Genomic DNA, 18,315 nt, shown 5'->3' on the forward strand with positions numbered 1-18,315 from the left:
AATGAGAAGGCAGAATTCTTGGGTTATGGGAGAGAAAGTATCTGGATTGAGAAGCAGAACATGAGGGTCTTGGAGCCTTAATTTTGAAATGTAAAGGAGATAAAGGAGAAGAGGCTTTGCTGAATGGTGGAGGGGAATTGAATTGTAAATACCAGACAGGTCACATGCCTACCTTCTGGTAGCAGTCTAGGGGTTCAGGTGTTTAGAAATTGAAATGTTAGCAGTCTAAGAAAGGTCATGGAAAGGGAGCAGAATTTGAAGGTTATGAGATTCAGTTCAGTTCAAAGTCATGCGAGGAATTTACCATGCGCTAGAGATTTAAAGAAAAAAAGCAGTAGCTACGTCACATTCAGTTGCGTCTGACTCTGTGACACCATTTGGGGTTTTCTTGGCAAAGATAGTGGAGTGGTTTGTCATTTCTTTCTCTATCTCATTTTACAGATGATGAAACTGGGGCGAACAGGGATAAGTGACTTGCCTACGGTCACACAAGCAATAAGTGACCGAGTCTAGATTTGGACTCAGGAAGATGAGTTCCTGACTCTGGGCCCAGCACTCTATCCGCTGTCACCTCACTGCACAATCTATTCTATAAAATAGGTTCTTAATCTTACATATAGATTTTATTTCAATATAATTGAGTTCCTTTGTGATTCTGTGTATTTTATGCATTTAAAAACTTTATTCTATTAAGGGATGCATGCCATACAAAATGGTTAAGGCAGATCAGCACAACTTGTAAACTTCTTTGGGCTGCAGATAGGTTAGACCAGAGACAGACTGATGATGGTTGGTTGCCAAGGGTCACATGACAAACAGGAGAGTGCCAAGTGGCAACCCTACATTTTTCCAGGGCTGCCTGAAATCCTTTGGCAGGTAATGTTGTGTGAGCCTAGGTTAAGGACTCCTGCTTTGTGAGCTTGTTGTGTTCGTCCTTCATTTTCCAAGAAGACCATGACATCAGAGAAATGATGACATGGCTTGCACTTGATTTTGTTTTGAGTGAGGGAGAGCTGTGCAGGTCACCAGCCTGACTTTTCTCCTCATGATCCTTCTGGATCCAGTGACCAGATATTCATCAGGATAACTGGAGATGGCATAGGATGCAATGGGAAATCTTGGCCTTTTTAGACTGGGCCTTTTCACATGCTCACTTAGGGGGAAGTAATGACCTTTGAGTGGGTAGGCTTCTTTAAGAAATATGGTCAGGGAATGGCCTTTTTAATGAGCCAAAGAAAAAAATAACTAAATCAAACTGGGAGGGAAACAGAAGCTGTTACTATTGATAATCTGAGTCAGCCATAAGTGGAGCTTGGACAGGGTCTGATTGTTGTTGAACATATGGGCTTCAGAGTGCACTGGGTTTAAGGTTTGGGGAATGACCAGGAAGGAAGGGAGGATGGAGGGAGGGTAGGAAGGACATCTAACCAGTAACCCCAAAGGAAGAGGAAAGGGAGACAGAAGGGAGAGGATGAGCTGGGTTACCCCTGAGGGAACTCAGTCTCCTCACAGGTTGTGTTTGTCCTTCATTTTTGAAGGAGACCATGACGTCAGAGAAGTGACGACATGATTTGCACTTGACTTTGTTTTGAGTGAGGGAGGGCTGTGCAAGGTCATCAGCCTCACTTTCTCCCTTTGTGAGCTTACATTCTACTGGAATGATGTAATGTGCACACCAATAAAGGCTGTTGAGAGAGTGTACAACACCTGGGAGGTGAGAGGGAAAAATCAGGGAGGGATTCTTGGAGAAAGTGACACCTGAATTGAACCTTGAAGAAAGTAAGGTTGCTGAGAAATGCAGCAGCCTTTGAAGGCATTGACTACCATGTCCAACTGGATCCTTTCTTCCTCAGTGAAGGGAATGTTGTATTCCAAGATTTGGTGGTGAGAAGGGAGAACATTCCAGGAATGAGGGACATGGTGCTTGCACAAAGGCATAGCATCAGGGGATGTACTATCATATACACAGAATATCAGGTATGTCAGTTGAGCTGGAGAATAGTGTATGAATGTTGGTAACGTGTAATCAGTCCAGAAACATTGACTCTCAGAAGACTGAGAAGAGTCGTAAATTTCTAACATATTTTAAGATGCATTTGTACTTTATTCTAGAGGCTCTAGGTAGCCATTGAATGGCCTCAAGATAGGGAAATGACTTGCTTAGGCTTGTGCTTTAGGAATAGCAATTTGGCAATTGTGTGAAGGGCAGAATGAAGAAGGGAGAGGACAGTTAGGGAGACAGAGGCAATTTTGGTAATCTAGAGGAGTGATAATGAATCCTTGTAAGAACGAGGGGTGTGTGTGTGTGTGTGTGTGTGTGTGTGTGTGTATAAATGTGTGTGTGTGCATGTATATATGTGTGTGTGTGCGCGCAGAGAAGTAGGGTTACTTTTGAGAGACTTAATGGAGGAAGAATTGACAACACTTGGTAGCTGATTGGATGAGAGGAATGTGAATGTGAATGCAAAGTCAAACATGGCTACTCTTTCATATCTGAATGTCAGGAAGGATGGTGATATCCTTGATAGAAATAGGGAAGGCACTGCTGAGAATTTGGGGGAAGAGTTGGTGAGTCCTTCTTTGGATGGGCTGTGTTTGAGATGTTGATGGGTCATATAGATGGAAGCAAAGAACTGGAACAGTTGTCATCTGCATAGTGTGAACCCTTAGAAACTGATGATATTCTTGGGTGAGAGGAACCAATGTAAAGCCTGCAGATACACCTGTACCTAGCAAGAGGAAGGGCTGTAGATGATGATTCTGAAAAGGAATCTGTTAGAGAGGTTGAAGGAAAACCTAAAGAGAATGAACAGTGTGACCGAAACTCAAATAGGAGAGAGTGTTCAGAAGGAGAGAACATTAACAAGAGAGTCAAATGCTACAGAAAATTCTAGAAGAATGAAAGCTAAGGGGGGACTATTGGATTCAGCAATAAAAAGATCATTAGTGGCATTGAAGAGGGAAATTTCAAGAGGTGGGGATGGAAGTCAGATTACAAGGGCTTGAGAAGTGAGTAGGTAGCTTTTTCTAGAATTTTGGCTTTGAAAATGAGAAATAAAATTTGGGCATAGTTGTAAGCAATAGGGAAAGAGCTAATGGAAGGTAAATAGGGAGAGAAATTTAGTACAAAAATTAAGGAGAGAGGGTGGATGACCAGAGGAACAAGCTTCTGGAGGAGATGGGGATAGACAGGACTGAGGGCATGAGTAGCAAAGAGAATAGCCCCCCTTTGCATCTGATAGAGAGCAAAGGAAGTGAGAATAGGGTGTGATTGTAGAGAGGGAGCTCATCATGAGATCTTTTGTTCAGTCAAGTATAATTCGAGGCTTTCTGCTAAAGAAGGGGGAGAAAACAAAAAAAAGACTTTGAAGAATGAGAGAATATAGGCAGGAAAGGGATTGATAGCACAGTAATGAGGGCGCAGACAGATGGAATAATTTAAATTTGTAGTGGTTCCTATTGGCATTAATGCATGTTTCCTCCAGCAGTGGTCAGCAACAAGGGAGTAGGAGTGGAGAATTCAGATGTTCGGATTTAGTGCATGGAGTACAAGACTTGGAGTTAGGAATACTTGAGTTCAAACTCTGTTTCAGATGCTGATAGCTCAAGTCACTTTCAGGGACTTTTCTCTTTTAGTATTAGTTTCCTCATCTGTAAAATGGGAATGTAAAATGGCACTTTCCTCACATGATTGTAATATGGATGAGATAAAGTAGAATGAAGGTCCAGGGGGCTCAAAGGTAGAGGATGTTAAAATTGAATTGATTAATCTTAGAGTCAAAGTTTTGAAGGGAGAAGAGTGAGGACAAAACAGAGATGATAGAATAGCATACAGGGAAAGATAGAGTGACTGAATGCTGTGTTGAAGACCAAAAATAGACTTAGGAGGGGTGAGTGTGTGGCATAGGAAGAGATGTAAGGAGTACAAGATGATGGTCAGAGCAGTTTCAGACATAGGGGGTTGAATACTTGTAGGTGCTGTTGAGATCAAGAATATATAATTTGGGTACACAGTTAAAGTGATGTGAATGTGCAGATCATAGGAGCTGAACTGTGAAACAAGGGATATCAACATGTAAAAAGTTTATTGGGAGTAAATAAAATTGACTAAATCAGGACAAATACTCATCTCCCTCTTCCCTGTCTCCTCTTCAATCTCTTTCTTTCTTCCTCTAAGTAAAACTGGTTTCTGGAAAAGGATCTTTTTTAAAGACATTAATTTGCCGCATCAGTGGGAATTTGATCTCCTCCACCTTGAGCTTTTTTTTCTACTCCACCTTTTTTTTTACAAGTTGATTCCAGGTTCTTTTGCTTTGGGTGTTGAGACAAGTGCTTTCTACCTTCATAAAAATGTTTTTTAGCTTTAACAATAGGGATTTTTACTGAGAATATATAATAAGGGTAGAGCATAAATATCCTTTTGAACCTGGGGCACACCCTTCCTCTTTCCCCCCATCAGTCCTTGGGGAGAGTAGGCTCAGATTTAAAGCGGTTGTTACAAAGCATTTGCCCCACCAGGTTCACTTCTGAATGCAGTAGACACAAGAAGAGTTGTTCCCTTGCTGAAGAGTATGGTTTTTCAGTTGCTGAGGTTCCACTGTTACAGAGAGTTGATCCTCATGGAGTTCAGTGACAGACTTTGGCAAGGACTACTGTCATTGTACATCTGCTCCTTTAACCTTTTGAAATCTCACAAGACCAGAGGTCCCTCCCCAACTTGGAGGCCACCAGCTGTTCATCCTCCTCACTTCAAAGTAGTCAGAAAGAGTATTTCTACCCTTTTTCAGTCTATGGAAACTGCCAGTTTCTTTGTTTTGGCACACTGGCAACTTTAGTGGGATGGTGTTGGGGGGGAGGGCACACAAGCGCACTAACTTGGATTATAATGAAGCCTGCTTAGGCATGTCTTGAGTTTCATCTGCAAGACAAGGAGTTGGAAGAGAGGTAACTTCTAATGCCAAGATTTTATAATTCTTTGATTTAAGAGAGGGGTCAAGGTGCAATGAATTTTGTAAGAGGCACAGATCAGATGCCATATGCAAGAGATGCTCAGTTTAAGAGCTACAAGGCTCCTATTCTGAATTAGAGGGAGAAAAGAATGGATTAAGGAAGAAGGTCTGGGAAAATGGGACTAGTGGTAACCACATAGGCAATATGGTATACTAAAAAGATTTTATGAATTCAGGTTTTCCAACCCCTAGTTCAGTGAGCTTTCTACTGTGCCAGAAGTCATTCCCTTCCAGGATCTAAGCATCCTGTTTACTCTTTTCTTAAGACTTAGCTCCTAAACAAGAACCCTCTAAGTGCCTATACCTACTCCCAGATACACAGTTCAGAAACTAGAAACTCTCTCAGTTTTGGCTACAGATGTTTCCTCTCTGCTTTTCTCTCTATGTTCTCAAGTTCCTGTTTTCACTTCCCTTCCCTAATCTTCTCTTTTCCTTCCCCTCTTACCCCCTCCCCTTTTTTCTTTAGCCTCTCTCCCAGATTGGAATTAGAGCTGGATCTAGAGATCTAGTTCAACTTCCTCATTTTACATATGAGAAAACTGAGGCCCTGAGACGTTAATTGAATTACCCAAGGTAAGTGGTGATTACTTACCCAAGTAGTAAGTGGCAGAGCCGTGATTAGGTCTGAATTATACTCCTTTGTATATAATAAGCCTTGGTGCAATAGAAAGAAAATTGGATTTTGAGACAGAAAACCTAGGTACAAAATTTAACTCTGACACATACCCAGTGACCTTGGGCAAATCATGTAACCTCTTTGGGCTTCATTTTCTTCATCTGTAAAATAAGGGGATTGGATCTTGCCAAAGCCCAACCTTTAATTAAGCCCATCATCTAGCATCTCAGATTTTGCTTATATACTGCTAGAGCAATCACACAACCTGCTGACTATTTACTGTATGTTTATTTATTTAATTGCTAATTAATCAAAGCTGAACTTTCAGTGCCAAGACAGTCCTTTTGATTTTCTCTAAGTGATTCTTGTGTTCATCATAGTGACTGTTCCAAACTTCCTCTCTCCTCTCTCCTCCTCTTCTCTTCTCTTCCACACCACAGCTCTCTCCTCTCTAACATCAGAAGACCCTGGCTCATAATTTACTGAGAAAATAATGGGGTAGTCTTCGGGAGCTTCCTTTTTTCTGAAACTCTACATCTCACAACTCCTAACCATTTCCCATTCATTCCTCCTTTCCCCCATTCTATGGCTTCTCTCCTTCCCAAGGACAGCCCCCTCTACTTGTACCCTTGTTTCTGGTCTCCTTTAGCTGCTTGCCTCATGGTTATTTCTTGTCTATTCAGTCTTCATTCTTTTCACATACTAACTTCCTCTCTGCTGCTTATAAATAAGCTCATATATTACCCATACTTATAAAACAAAACAAAAATTTCTGTAAGCCTGTCATCCCCTCAAACTATCATCCTATGTTACTCTTCTCTCTTTTACAACCAAATTCCTAGAAAATCTTATTTGTTCTCTTTGCCTCTACTTCTGTTCTTGCTTGCTTTTGACTCGCAGAAGTCTGGCTTTTTATCTTAGCACTTAACTGAAACTGCTCTTTCCAAGGTTACCAGTAACTTCTTTGAGTCCAGTGACCATTTCCTAATCCTTTTCCTTCTTAATTGTCTCTGTAGCATTTGACCCTGTTGACCACACTTTCCTCCCAAGTACTCTTTTCCTTTCTGGGTTTAGATGACGTTTTTCTCTTGGTCCCTGTACTAGCAATCTAATTGCTCCTTTTTAGGATCACCTTTGTTGGGTCATCATCCATGTCCTGTGCCCTAACTGGGTGTGTAGCCCAAGACTTTTGCCTCTTTCCTCTCTATACTTTGTGGGTTTAATTATCATCTCTATACAGATAGCTTCCAACCCTAATCTGTATCTGGAGCCTCAGTCCTATATTATCAGCTGCCTAGCATATCTCAAAAAATATTCATTAAGTTTTCCCCTAACCCACTTATCTTCGTAACATTCCTAGTTGTGTTGAAGGTACCACTGCTGCTAAAGTCTCAGTTTTGAAATTTTCAGGTTCTCCTAGACTCTTCATTTTCAATTCTCCCCAAATATCCAGTCAGTTCTACCTTCATTACATCTGTCTCCTCTCTGTTAAAACACAGCCACCCTAGTTCAGTCTTGAATTACTTTTTTTTTCTTTAACTGTGTGGCTCCTGAACTTCTTAGTTGGGCTTCTTGCCTCGAATCTCTTTTCCTTCCAATGGATCCTCCATATAGCTACCGAACTGAAAATCTTAAGAGGTCCGACCATGTTACTTCCCTGTTCAGAAAAAAAAAAAAGCTTCAGTGACTCGATTGCTTCTGTGTTTTCCCTTAAGAACAAAACACAAACTCTTCAGTCCAGCCCCAACCTATCTTTCCTGGCTGGGAAAAGATGTATTCCCCTTTACGCCCTCTACGTTCCACCCAGACCTTCCTGTTTGCTGTTCTCTGCATGCACAGCCCTGTGCTGCCGTCCTATCTGCTTCCTTTGCCTGGAAGCCCCTGTGGCCTCTCCTCGACCTCTCACAGTGCCTGGCTTCCTTCAGAGCTAGAGCTTCCGCCTCTTTTTTCTTTCCCCTCAAAAACACAAACCCGGTTTGGCTTAGGTGTCATTTCCTACATACAATGTAAGCTGGAGTGCGAGAACTTAACTGTTCCTTATTCTGTTTTCCAGTGTCTGGCACACACTGGGCACTTAATAAATGCTGACTGATGGACTTTATCGCCTCCAGCGTCCGGTGATCCTGTGACCCAGCTCTCAATCCCTAGCAGAATGAATGTTTCGAATGGAATGAGAGACGGAGCGAAATGGGAGGGGGGCGGGGGGCAAGGGAAGGGAGCTGGGGCCCGGCGTGCGTTAGGGTTACATGGTTTGGCTAAAGAGCGGGGTTTTCGACGGAGAGAAGGGGCAGCTTTCCGCCCCAGGACTCGGCCTGCCACCACCGTTTGCGGTCTGCTGGCGGCTGGGTCGGCTCCCGGGCTCCGGTTCTCGGCCCGGAGGCGGCCCCGGCCCCCGGCGACCCCGCCTCCTGGGCGGAACTCCCCCCCCTGCCCTCCCTCCCCTCCCTTCCTCGGGGGAAGGGCCACGTTGCCTTGCCGGGGCGGGCCCAGCTCGAGCCTCAGGAAGGGGTATCCTGGGCGGAAGGCGCTGGCTGCCGGCCGTCCTTCGGTGCTCTGTCGCTCCTGGAGTCGGGGTCGTGCGGGCGAGCGGCCCCCGGCCCTCGGCAGGCGGCGACGGGCGCGACCCTTCGGTAACTGGGGAAAGTTTTTAGTGGCAGGAAGTTTAGGGGACCCGCGAAGGCGGCTGAGGCTCCTGGGCTGAGAGGGAGGGACCGAGGGACTCAGTCAAAATTCACTGGGACCAGAGGCTTTGAAGTGCCCGCGACAGGGAGGCAGGCACCCGGGGTGCGAGGAGGCTGTGGAGGGGCGTCCCGGACGGGAGGAAGGGGCAGTGTCTGTTGGGTCCCAGGACTCCCCACCCCCACCCCGTCCGGGACAAATCAACCCAACCCCAACCGCAGCCCGCCGGCGTGGGGGCTGACCTCCCCTCGCTGACCAGTGCGGGCTGGGGAGCCCGAGGTGTGCGTGCGTTGGGGCGGTGAGGCTGCGGGAGCTTGGAGTGAGCGAGGGCTCCGGCTTGTGGGCACTTCGCAGTTTCTCTTTCGTGCGCTGGATTTTATTTACTTCATTTTTTCCCCTGAGGGAGAGTTCAGGAAAGTCGGAACACTGAGTACTCTATTTGGAATTCAGGCGACCAGATGTGGAAAGGATCTTCTGGAGCGAGGAGGGAGTTGTTGTGAAACGGAAGGGAAGTTGTGTGTGGGGGAAAGAGGAAGGCAGAGAGAAGGGCCGGAGAGGTGTAAGACGGAGTGCGCTTTTAAGCTTGGCTTAACGGTGGCTTTTCAGACCAGGAGTTCGTATTGGGAGTTTTTGTTTGACCTTTTCCCAGAGCCCCGTATTTATTCTTGTCCGTATTCTAGTTTTGAAAGAGCTAGTAATTGGTGAAGAATGAGGGGGATCTGGGGCTGTGATGTCGATGAATTTTGAAGTTGGGGGAGAAAAACTAGAGAGAATTCTCCAGCTCTAAAGCTATGATCCCATATAATATTTTGTTTGGAAAGGGAAGAATGTCTCTATATCCTGAGGAAGGAGGAGCAAGTAATTTGGAGACAAGGAAGGGGAGGGAAATTACTACTTTGTGGGACACCAGGTTCCTGGAAGGGACTTAGGGCTGGGGAGAGAGAGGAGGAACTAAAACTGATGTCACTGCAGAAGTAATGTGCTTGGAATCATTTCTGGAATTTATTTTCTTTCTGGTAATTTTTCATATTAATTTAGTACATTATAACTTACAAATGCTTTTTTCTCCCAACAGTTTTGTGTGGAATTAATAGTATAAGCATTATTGTACCTCATTTACATATGAGAAAAAACTGGCTTTCAGAAGTTAAAGTGAGTTACTTACCCGGAGGCACAGGACTGATAAGGATCTCTATTTCAGTCTCTAACCCAGGTCTTTGGAAAACCCTATTACCTTCTTAAATGAAGCAAAATCAGATTTTCATGATTATAAAGGAGCACCAAAAGCTGTTTTAGCTTTTGGCCCTATGTAGTATAAGCTTCCGGGCAGTACATTGCCATTCTTTTTTTTTCTACTTAATTTTTCCAATTACATGTAAAGGTAGATAGGTTTCAACATTCACTTTTATAAGATTTTGAGTTCCAATTTTTTTTCTTCCTCCTCACCCCCTTCCCCAAGATGGCAAGCAATCTGATATAGGCTATACATGTACAGTTATATTAAATATATTTCCACATTAATCATGTATCATTTCTGGAATTTAGTGCAGGTGGAGGGAGAGGCTCTGAGATGGGATAGTTGGGTTTGGGGAGAAAATAGACTGAGGAGTGGATGGTATCTAGGGGCAAGACACTTTAATTCTGGAGGCCAAAGAGATGGTTTTGCATATTGGCCATATTTTCATAAATACTTCCTTTTTCCCCTTTTTACTTGTTTACTTTATGGTGTAGTAGGGGAAAAACCCACTGGATTTGGAGTTAGAAGACATAAATTCAAAATTTAGGTTTATTGATTACTTACAAGTATGTGTATGTATGGTGGTGGAGTACTGCACTTGAAGTCAAGAAGGCTACGCTTGTATCCTCCCCCTAGATAGTACTTATTTGTTCCTTTAAGCAAGTCAGCTTTTCAGAGCCTCAATTTTTCTCCATCTGTGAGACTTGTACTAGCTTGTGCAGTCAAACATAACCTCCCTGGGCTTCAGTTTCTCCATCAGTGAAATGAAGGGTTTGGGCAAGATAATCTCTCAAGACCTTATCCCAAGTTGCTAATGCCTCTCTCTAAAAACTTAGCTCATGTTTATTTTTGTACATGCCTTCTCTGATATGGAATGTAAGTCCCTTCAGGTCAGTGACTGCTTCACCTTTGTCTTTGTATCCCCACAATAGTATGTAGTTTCAGCCTTCTAGGGTTAATAAATGTTCACTGACTGATGGATCTTACAGTTTTGCCTGAGTGTTTTTATGTGTGTTGGAAGAAGGGAGAGGGTGGGGCTTCAATTCTATAAACTTTTGGCTAAGAAGGCCTTTGGAGAGGTCATCATCTTCTTGTCTGTTTGCCTCCTGACAGAATATACCTCTCTTTCTCAACCCACTCCCTTTCTATTTTATACCCCAGATCAGACTTTTTCTTCTCTTCAAAGCCCTTTCTTACAACCTTCATTACAACTTTTCTTAATTCACTTTTACTAATGTCTTGAAGTCCTTATTGTTGGCAAGTGCTTTCCACTTATCTAAGTGCTTTGTGTTAAGTGCCAAACCCGTTTCTAATATGTTCAAAGTAATCTCAAATGAGATTTCCAGATTATCTGCTATTTGGGGTTATTTTATCACAGGGCGTTTGTTTATATCTGTTGTTTTGTTATATCTATTTACAAGCTATTCTTTGAACCCTTTTCTCCTTGTGGGTCTGGAGAGAGAAATATTACCATAATAGCATAGAATATTAGTAATGAAAAGGATTTATTCCAAACCCCTTATCCCACAAAGGAACTAAATCCTGAAAAGGTTAGGTGGTTTGCCCTGTGGTCACATATCTAGTCACTGTGAATTATAACCCAGGTCCCCTAATTTCTAGTATGCTTATTACATTCACTTCATACCAAAGGAATTTCAACACAGTAAAGTTAAGCATTTAATACCACTGGATAGAAAGATAGAGTGCCAGGCCTGAAGTCAGGAAGGCTCATCTTACTGAGTTCAAATCCAGCCTCAGGTACTTACTATTTCCATGACCCTGGGAAAGTCACTTAGCCCTGTTTGCCTCAATTTCCTCATTTGTAAAATGAGCTGGAGAAGGAAATGGCAAACCACCCTAGTATCTTTGCCAAGAAAACTGGACTTGACTGAAAGGACTGAGCAAAGTTCTAGAAAGTGAGTTCATCTTACCTCATATTCTTCCATTATTGGGGATGAGAAGGAGATGGGGTTTGGATTGAGGGCAGGGATCTTATTTGAGGATCCAGGAAACCTAAGTGACTGGGAAAGTGTGATTCAAGTTGCATCTTTTTAGGGCTAAAGAATTAGTTGTGGGTCCTGGAAGACCAGTGGCATGACAGGTGAGTTCCCTCTACCACTACAGATATGTGTCTGAAGTGCTGGTTTGGAAAAGAAGAGGTAGCGGGAAAGGGAAGAATTAGCAGACCACATGGGGTTTTGATTTAGGCCCTCAATATCCTAGAGGACTTAAGAAATTTGCCTGTTAGCACTGATGGTTCAGAATTAACCAATGTGTTTTGGCCACTCCTTCCTCCCCTGTCCACTCTCATCTCTCCAGAAGGTTAGGTTAATTCAGCAAAAGAATTATGGAATGGGGAAGTAGCTGCAAGTAGGCTTGTTCCTGGTATTTACCAAGTAGGCTGTGTCACCAGTTTAGCTCCTCGTTATTGGGAAAGAAGGCACCTTGATGGTCTGGAATCTGCTCACTGCTCTGTCAGCAGCTGAGAGGATAACCTCCCAGACAAAGCATAATACCTTATCCTTGGAGTTGGGGCTGGAGGGAAGCTGCAGGAGAATATTATGAAAGCAATGAACTTATAAGCAAGAATAAGAGCTGTGGACGAATGGGGGGTGGGGCGGGAGGGTGGAAAGGAGGAGGACAAAGGGATATTTATCTAGTTTGTTATGTAGAAAGTAAGAAGTAGAAAGCAGAAGTCCTGGAAACTTTTGTGAGTTGCAATAAGAGGAGATTGATGTTAAAGTTAAAATTTCTGGAAAATTAAAGTGGACAGTTGGGGATGTGAACGATAGGCAAATTACAGGGGCAATGTTCGAAAAGTCTTTGATGTGGTCACTTTAAAGATCTTTTAGGAAGGTATTAAAGTTCTGAAGAGATCTGGGTGAATGAGAATCCAGATACTTGGCAAAGGAGTTAAAAGAATGACTGGATAGGTTATTAAATAGCTAGTCAGAGGGTAGTAATGATAATACTTTACATCATCCATTAACTGCTTTATAGTTTCCTGTAAAGTACTTATGCCTACTAGATCCCATTTGATCTGTATATTATCCTATAAATTAGACTATTCTGTACAATATTCTATGATGATCTTTTGAAGTAGAAAGAACAGGTATTAAAATCCACTTTATAGATGAGAAACTTGGACAAGTTGAATGATTCAGCCAAGATAGTATTAGGTAGTAAGTGTCAGAGGTTAAGATTTGAATTCAGGTCTTCTGACTAAAGGGCCTGGAGCAAAAGGACATTCTAGTGGAAATCTTGTGGAAAGTAGGGGAAGAGATGGAGTGGAAAGAAGGGAATGAAATTAGCTGGGGATGAGGAGGGACCTCATAATGAAAACAGACTGCTCTGTTGCATAGACTGGCTTGGTTATAAAAGGTAGTTTGTTGCAGATTATTGAATCTGTAAAAAAACTTTACCACATCAGTATACTAGACTGTTCAGAGTTGTGGACCATATCCCTTTAATTTTGAAATAATTTTTTACACCAATTTTTGAGTCCTCTTACTTGAGTATATCAGAAGAGAGGAATGGAGGTGTTTGGAGGCTCCCAAAGAGAGTGGAGATCGTGTGTGGATTTGTCAATACAGAACCAAATGATGACTGTACTTGGGACCTCATGCTTCAAGTCTATCCCCAGACCAATCTATCTTTCAGGCAGCGGCCAAATGCTTATTTTCCTAAAGTGTAGCTGTGTATATGCTGTCGCCTCTATTAAAATAAAGTCTCCTTGAGGGTACAGGTTGTTTCTGCTTTTTCTTTTGCTTCTTGTTTGATTGATTCTCTCCCTTATTACTAGTCCTTATCAGTTGACTGTCTTTGAAAACTTGCTTTTTAGGGGTATCCCATTATAATCTTTTGTCCTATATATTGGATGGCCACATTTGGGGGAAGTGAGAGGGAGACTTGTTCTGAGAATTCCTTCAGGGAAGGAGACATCTTAATATCCTTCATTCCCTTGCTTCTGTTCCTATGCCTCTCTAGCTACCATTCTTGAACTGTGTATGATCTTGAATTAACATTCATTTTTTATGTTTACTATACTTTTCTCTTTCTCCAGGTCCATGGCTGCTGTCTGATCCTCCAGACTACCGAAAGTATCTTCTCAGACACCAGGCCAGTGGGCTGAGCAAAGAGGATAAAAGGTGCTCCCTCTCCAGCTTCACCCCTCTTCTCCCATATCATCCCCCCTACCCACCCCAGTCCCTTCTGCAGCAACTTCTTCTAACCCCTCTTGTGAGGGGTCAGGATGCTGAAGAAGCAGTCTGCAGGGCTGGTGCTTTGGGGTGCGATTCTTTTTGTGGCCTGGAACGCCCTGCTCCTCTTCTTCTTCTGGGCCCGACCCTTGCCCGGTGGCCCATCATCTGAGGACCCCTTTGCTGATGACCCCGCTGGCCTTACCCGACGAGTGATCCGTCTGGCCCAGGAAGCTGAGATAGAACTGGAGCGACAGCAGGGGCTGCTACAGCAGATTCAGAAGCACAGTGTATTGTGGAACCGGAGACAACAGGTGGCTACTGCAGGCCCTCCTGCTGTCTCCCACCCAACCCTAGCCCCTACAACATCTGTTCTCCCCATTTTAGTCATTGCTTGTGATCGTAGCACAGTCCGTCGTTGCCTGGATAAGCTTCTCCACTACAGGCCATCAGCTGAGCGTTTTCCCATTATTGTGAGCCAGGACTGTGGACACAAGGCAACGGCCCAGGTCATTGCATCGTATGGCAATGCCATCATGCACATTAAACAACCTGACCTTAGCAGTATACCTGTCCCAACTGAGCACCGAAAATTCCAGGGCTATTATAAGATTGCCCGTCATTACCGTTGGGCCTTGAGCCAAATCTTCCGTACCTTCAAATATCAGGCAGCTGTGGTGGTGGAGGATGACCTGGAAGTGGCTCCAGACTTTTTTGAATATTTTCAAGCAACATACCCGCTTCTGAGGACTGATCCATCACTGTGGTGTGTTTCAGCCTGGAATGATAATGGCAAGGAGCAGATGGTGGATGCGACAAGGCCTGATCTTCTCTATCGAACAGACTTTTTCCCAGGCCTGGGGTGGCTACTACTGGCTGAGCTGTGGGATGAACTAGAGCCCAAGTGGCCAAAGGCCTTTTGGGATGACTGGATGCGGCAACCAGAGCAACGTCGAGATAGAGCTTGCTTAAGACCAGAGATCTCTCGGACAATGACCTTTGGTCGCAAAGGGGTGAGCCAAGGGCAATTCTTTGACCAGCACCTTAAGTTCATCAAGTTGAACCAAGGTTTTGTGCCCTTCACACAGTTGGACTTGTCCTATCTGAAACGGGAAGTCTATGATCGGGATTTTTCTGCCCGAGTCTATGCAGCTCCCCAAGTGCAAGTGGAGGAGCTAAAAGGCAACCAGAAACAGGAATTAGGGGAAGTTCGGGTTCAGTACAGAGGACGGGACAGCTTCAGAGCTTTTGCTAAGGCTCTAGGGGTCATGGATGATCTCAAGTCAGGTGTTCCCCGAGCTGGCTATCGGGGCATTGTCAGTTTTCTGTTCCGGGGCCGCCGGGTGTACTTGGCACCTCCACAAGACTGGACTGGTTATGATCCTACCTGGAGTTAGCAGTGGCAACTACTCTCCGGTCCTCTATAGGAAGAGTTGGAGAGTCTTGTCTATAGACTGCATTGTTCTTTTTGTGTGTGTGTGCGTGTGTGTGTTTTTTTTTACCAGTTCTGATTTTTTTTCTTTTTCCAAGTGGCATTCGAGTGCATTTTCTCCACCTGGGCCAAGAGTGTGAGATACTTGGTTTATATACTGTCAGGAATGGGAAAGCTTTATTGTGGAATATTGGGGCTCTGGGCAGGAGTTTTGTAAGATGGAGAAAAAGATTCAGCCCCCTACCCTACAGAAGCCAGGAGACCTAGTCTTTCCTTTAGATAGTTTTGGTTTTCTCATGAAAATCTTAAGAAAGTTAAAATCTTCAGAGGTTTTTCTCTGGTTGAGACTTCTTTATTATGTGCTGGCTTGATTTTTTTCCCTCTACTACTGTCCTCTCTAGCTAGAGTGTGCTTCCCCCCTGCTGGGCCTCAGTTTCTTCATCTCTTGATTGAAAAAGTTGGACTAGTTGACTTTTAACAGTTCTAATTCTAAATCTATGATGTTACGATCCCTACCCCTGTTCCTCCTACTTGATCCATCCCCTTTTCTAAGGGCTTGAATTGGGAACATATATGTGCTTGTGGCCAAAACAAGAACACACCAAAGGGGAGCCAGGGAACACATTACTGAATTTTAGGTGTTTGTACATTTTTTTTTTTTACCTTTATCCTGTCTCATTCTCTTTGTTTCTCCTGTATGTGCAGTGTGTGTCATATGTTCTTATTGGTATAACCTTTTATGTTTATATTTTTGTTTTCTTCATTTTTTTTTTTTTTTTACATTTCTGTTGTCTCATTTTCCTGCTTCCTCTGAAGTTTAGTAATTCCCAATTCTGGAAAGAAAAGTTGAATGAGGAAAAGTAAAATCTCTCCAGTTCTCTATTCTCAGGACTAAGGGAAGATTGTGGGGTGGGCTTAAAGTTGGGAGAGTCCTCATTTGATTTGGAGGAAACTCTTCAAGGTGGCAGCCTCTGGCCTCCATGAAACTAGTTCTCCTAGATTATTTAGGAGGGTGTAGCTTCAAATGGGTGATGAAAGAGTGAGAGTCTCGTTCTCTGTGCCCCTTGCATTTTCACCTGGGTTCAACTCCCTTGTTGATTATGTAGGTTGGTTTGTCTCTGGATGTGTGACTTTTCTGTTTTCCCTCTTCCCCAATGGTGGAATCCTGAGGAGCAAGCATGGTCAATGCCATTAGCAGCTAGCCCCTCTTCTCCACTTGTGTAACTGTTTTCCTAACACAGATAAGGGAAGTTATACCCTCTCTTATCTTCAACCCCTTTATTTCTTGGGAGATGAGGATAGTGATGGTGGTTGGATGAGGAATTTGGTCATTTATATTTTTCTTTCCTGCCTGACCTCAACTTCATGGAAGAAAATTGAAGTTGCGTAATTATTTTCCAGAATAAAATAAAGATTGTCATTTGAAAAGCTCTTGTCTCTCTGTTCTGAAGAAGGATGGGTGTGAGAATAGCTGAGGGATGATGGGAGAAAAAGAGAATAGAGAAAAAAGCAAGAGAGAAGGGAGGAAATAAATGAAGGAATATAGAACACAAGGGATGGAAAGAGATAAAGTGGCATAAAGGGAAAAGGGAGTGCTGGGAAAATGAGAGGAGAAAAACCTAGGGAAAGAGGTCATGAAAATGGGAAAAGAGCTTTCAGTCCTATGGAATAAAATGGTTAATTCTCCCCAAGGGAGAGACTGGAAAGGTTGAAGCTCCCAGGAATCCAGATTCCCATATATTTTGAAGGTTTCGGAAAGGATATTAGAGCCTTAGACCTTGATCTTACCAAACTGAAGATAGCAAAATGAGAGTGCTGGCTTTATTGTAAAAAGTAATTTACCTGACAGGAAGACTTCCAAAGGTTAGTAGAAGTGGTAGAGAGGAAAGCTCTCAAAATAGTTGAAGAGTTTATGAAGAACCTGTCATAAATTAGATGAAAGTGTCCTCAAGGATGCTGAGAGAACTTGAGCAGAAAGACACTCTAGAAAGCCTGAAGAAATTTCCGGAATCAGAGTTTGGAAAGGGACCATTAGAATGCTGGTGATGAAAGAGATTGTGTGTATTTGGAGGGAGAAATTAATGAATTAAAAAACTTTTTTTTTAAATTATAAAGACCTTTAATTTTATTGTGGAAAACAAGTCCAGAAGTTTATATTGACTTTTCAAATTACTGAAACACTCAACAATTTTAAATTTGCCTCCCCCAAATTGCCTCTGCAGCTGCTAGACTAAGCGATAGAAGTGATTCTTTGTAAGGTTGCTTTATAGAAGTGATTCTTTGTAAGGTTGCCTTAAAATCTTTTACAAAGGATCTTAGAGCATTTTAGAGGCACTTAAGTAGAAGTCTTTTAACCATATGCTTTACAAATAATTTTTGGGCACAAAATCTCATTGTGTATCATTTTCTATTTGATGCTTAGGACCAGAGTGATGAGCATTAGCCTGGCACATAATAATAAGTGCTTAATAAATGTTTAGTGACTATTTCCCCAATTAAAATCTCACAATCACCTACCCACAGCCAACTCTTAACATTTTCTGTAACATTTTTTCTTGTGAAAAATTCTGAGAGGAGTTTCATCGGCTAACTAACCTTCCTCCCCAGGGACTTTCTTAAATGTTTAGAGTAAGGGGAAGAGGAAGAGAAAGGGTGGTAGTGGCAAACATAAGCATTTATTTTGTGCCAGGCACTAAGTACTTTTCCAAATATCTCATTTGGTCCTCATAGCAGCCCTGTGAGGCAGGTGCTATTTATTCACATTTTACAAGACAAAAAAGTAACTTGCCCAAGGTCACACAACTAGTAAGCATCTGAGGCTGAATTTGCTGAGGTCTAGGGTTCTTATCTATTGTACCACCTAGCTATTTATCTCTTTTTCCCCCTTGCCTTATGGGAATTTTTTATGTATGAGAAGTGCTCTGGAACCTAGATCTATCTCCCTTTATGAAACAGAAGAGGTGAATATACATAAAAACCCTTTATCCGTGAAAAAGTGAATTGACCAATTGCAAGCTCACAAAAGAGTTTTTGAGAACCAAACTACTAAATGTGTGAAACATGAATTTTTATGAAAACAGACAATACAACAAAATGGAGGTCTTTAACTGGGGCAAGTGAATTGCAGCCCAGGGAACCACACA

At 42.9% G+C, this 18,315-nt stretch overlaps 1 protein-coding gene across 6 annotated transcripts in view; it reads left to right on the forward strand.

Moving 5' to 3' along the window:
- The window catches only part of MGAT1 (alpha-1,3-mannosyl-glycoprotein 2-beta-N-acetylglucosaminyltransferase), a 23,680-nt gene extending 7,080 nt beyond the window's left edge, over nt 1-16,600 (forward strand). For 3 of the 6 annotated variants that reach the window (XM_072641484.1, XM_072641481.1, XM_072641485.1), the window contains exon 3: nt 13,605-16,600. In XM_072641484.1, the coding sequence (XP_072497585.1) occupies nt 13,794-15,137 (1,344 nt within the window). In that variant the 5' untranslated portion in view covers nt 13,605-13,793 and the 3' untranslated portion in view covers nt 15,138-16,600. Of the gene's footprint in view, nt 1-1,677; nt 1,978-5,502; nt 5,583-8,083; nt 8,256-13,604 lie in introns of those variants that run through there. The other 3 variants (XM_072641482.1, XM_072641486.1, XM_072641483.1) reach the window with 3 other exon arrangements.
- Nucleotides 16,601-18,315: the final 1,715 nt, after the last annotated feature.

Source organism: Notamacropus eugenii, chromosome 2 (genome assembly GCF_028372415.1).
Source record: "Notamacropus eugenii isolate mMacEug1 chromosome 2, mMacEug1.pri_v2, whole genome shotgun sequence".
Taxonomy (NCBI): domain Eukaryota; kingdom Metazoa; phylum Chordata; class Mammalia; order Diprotodontia; family Macropodidae; genus Notamacropus; species Notamacropus eugenii.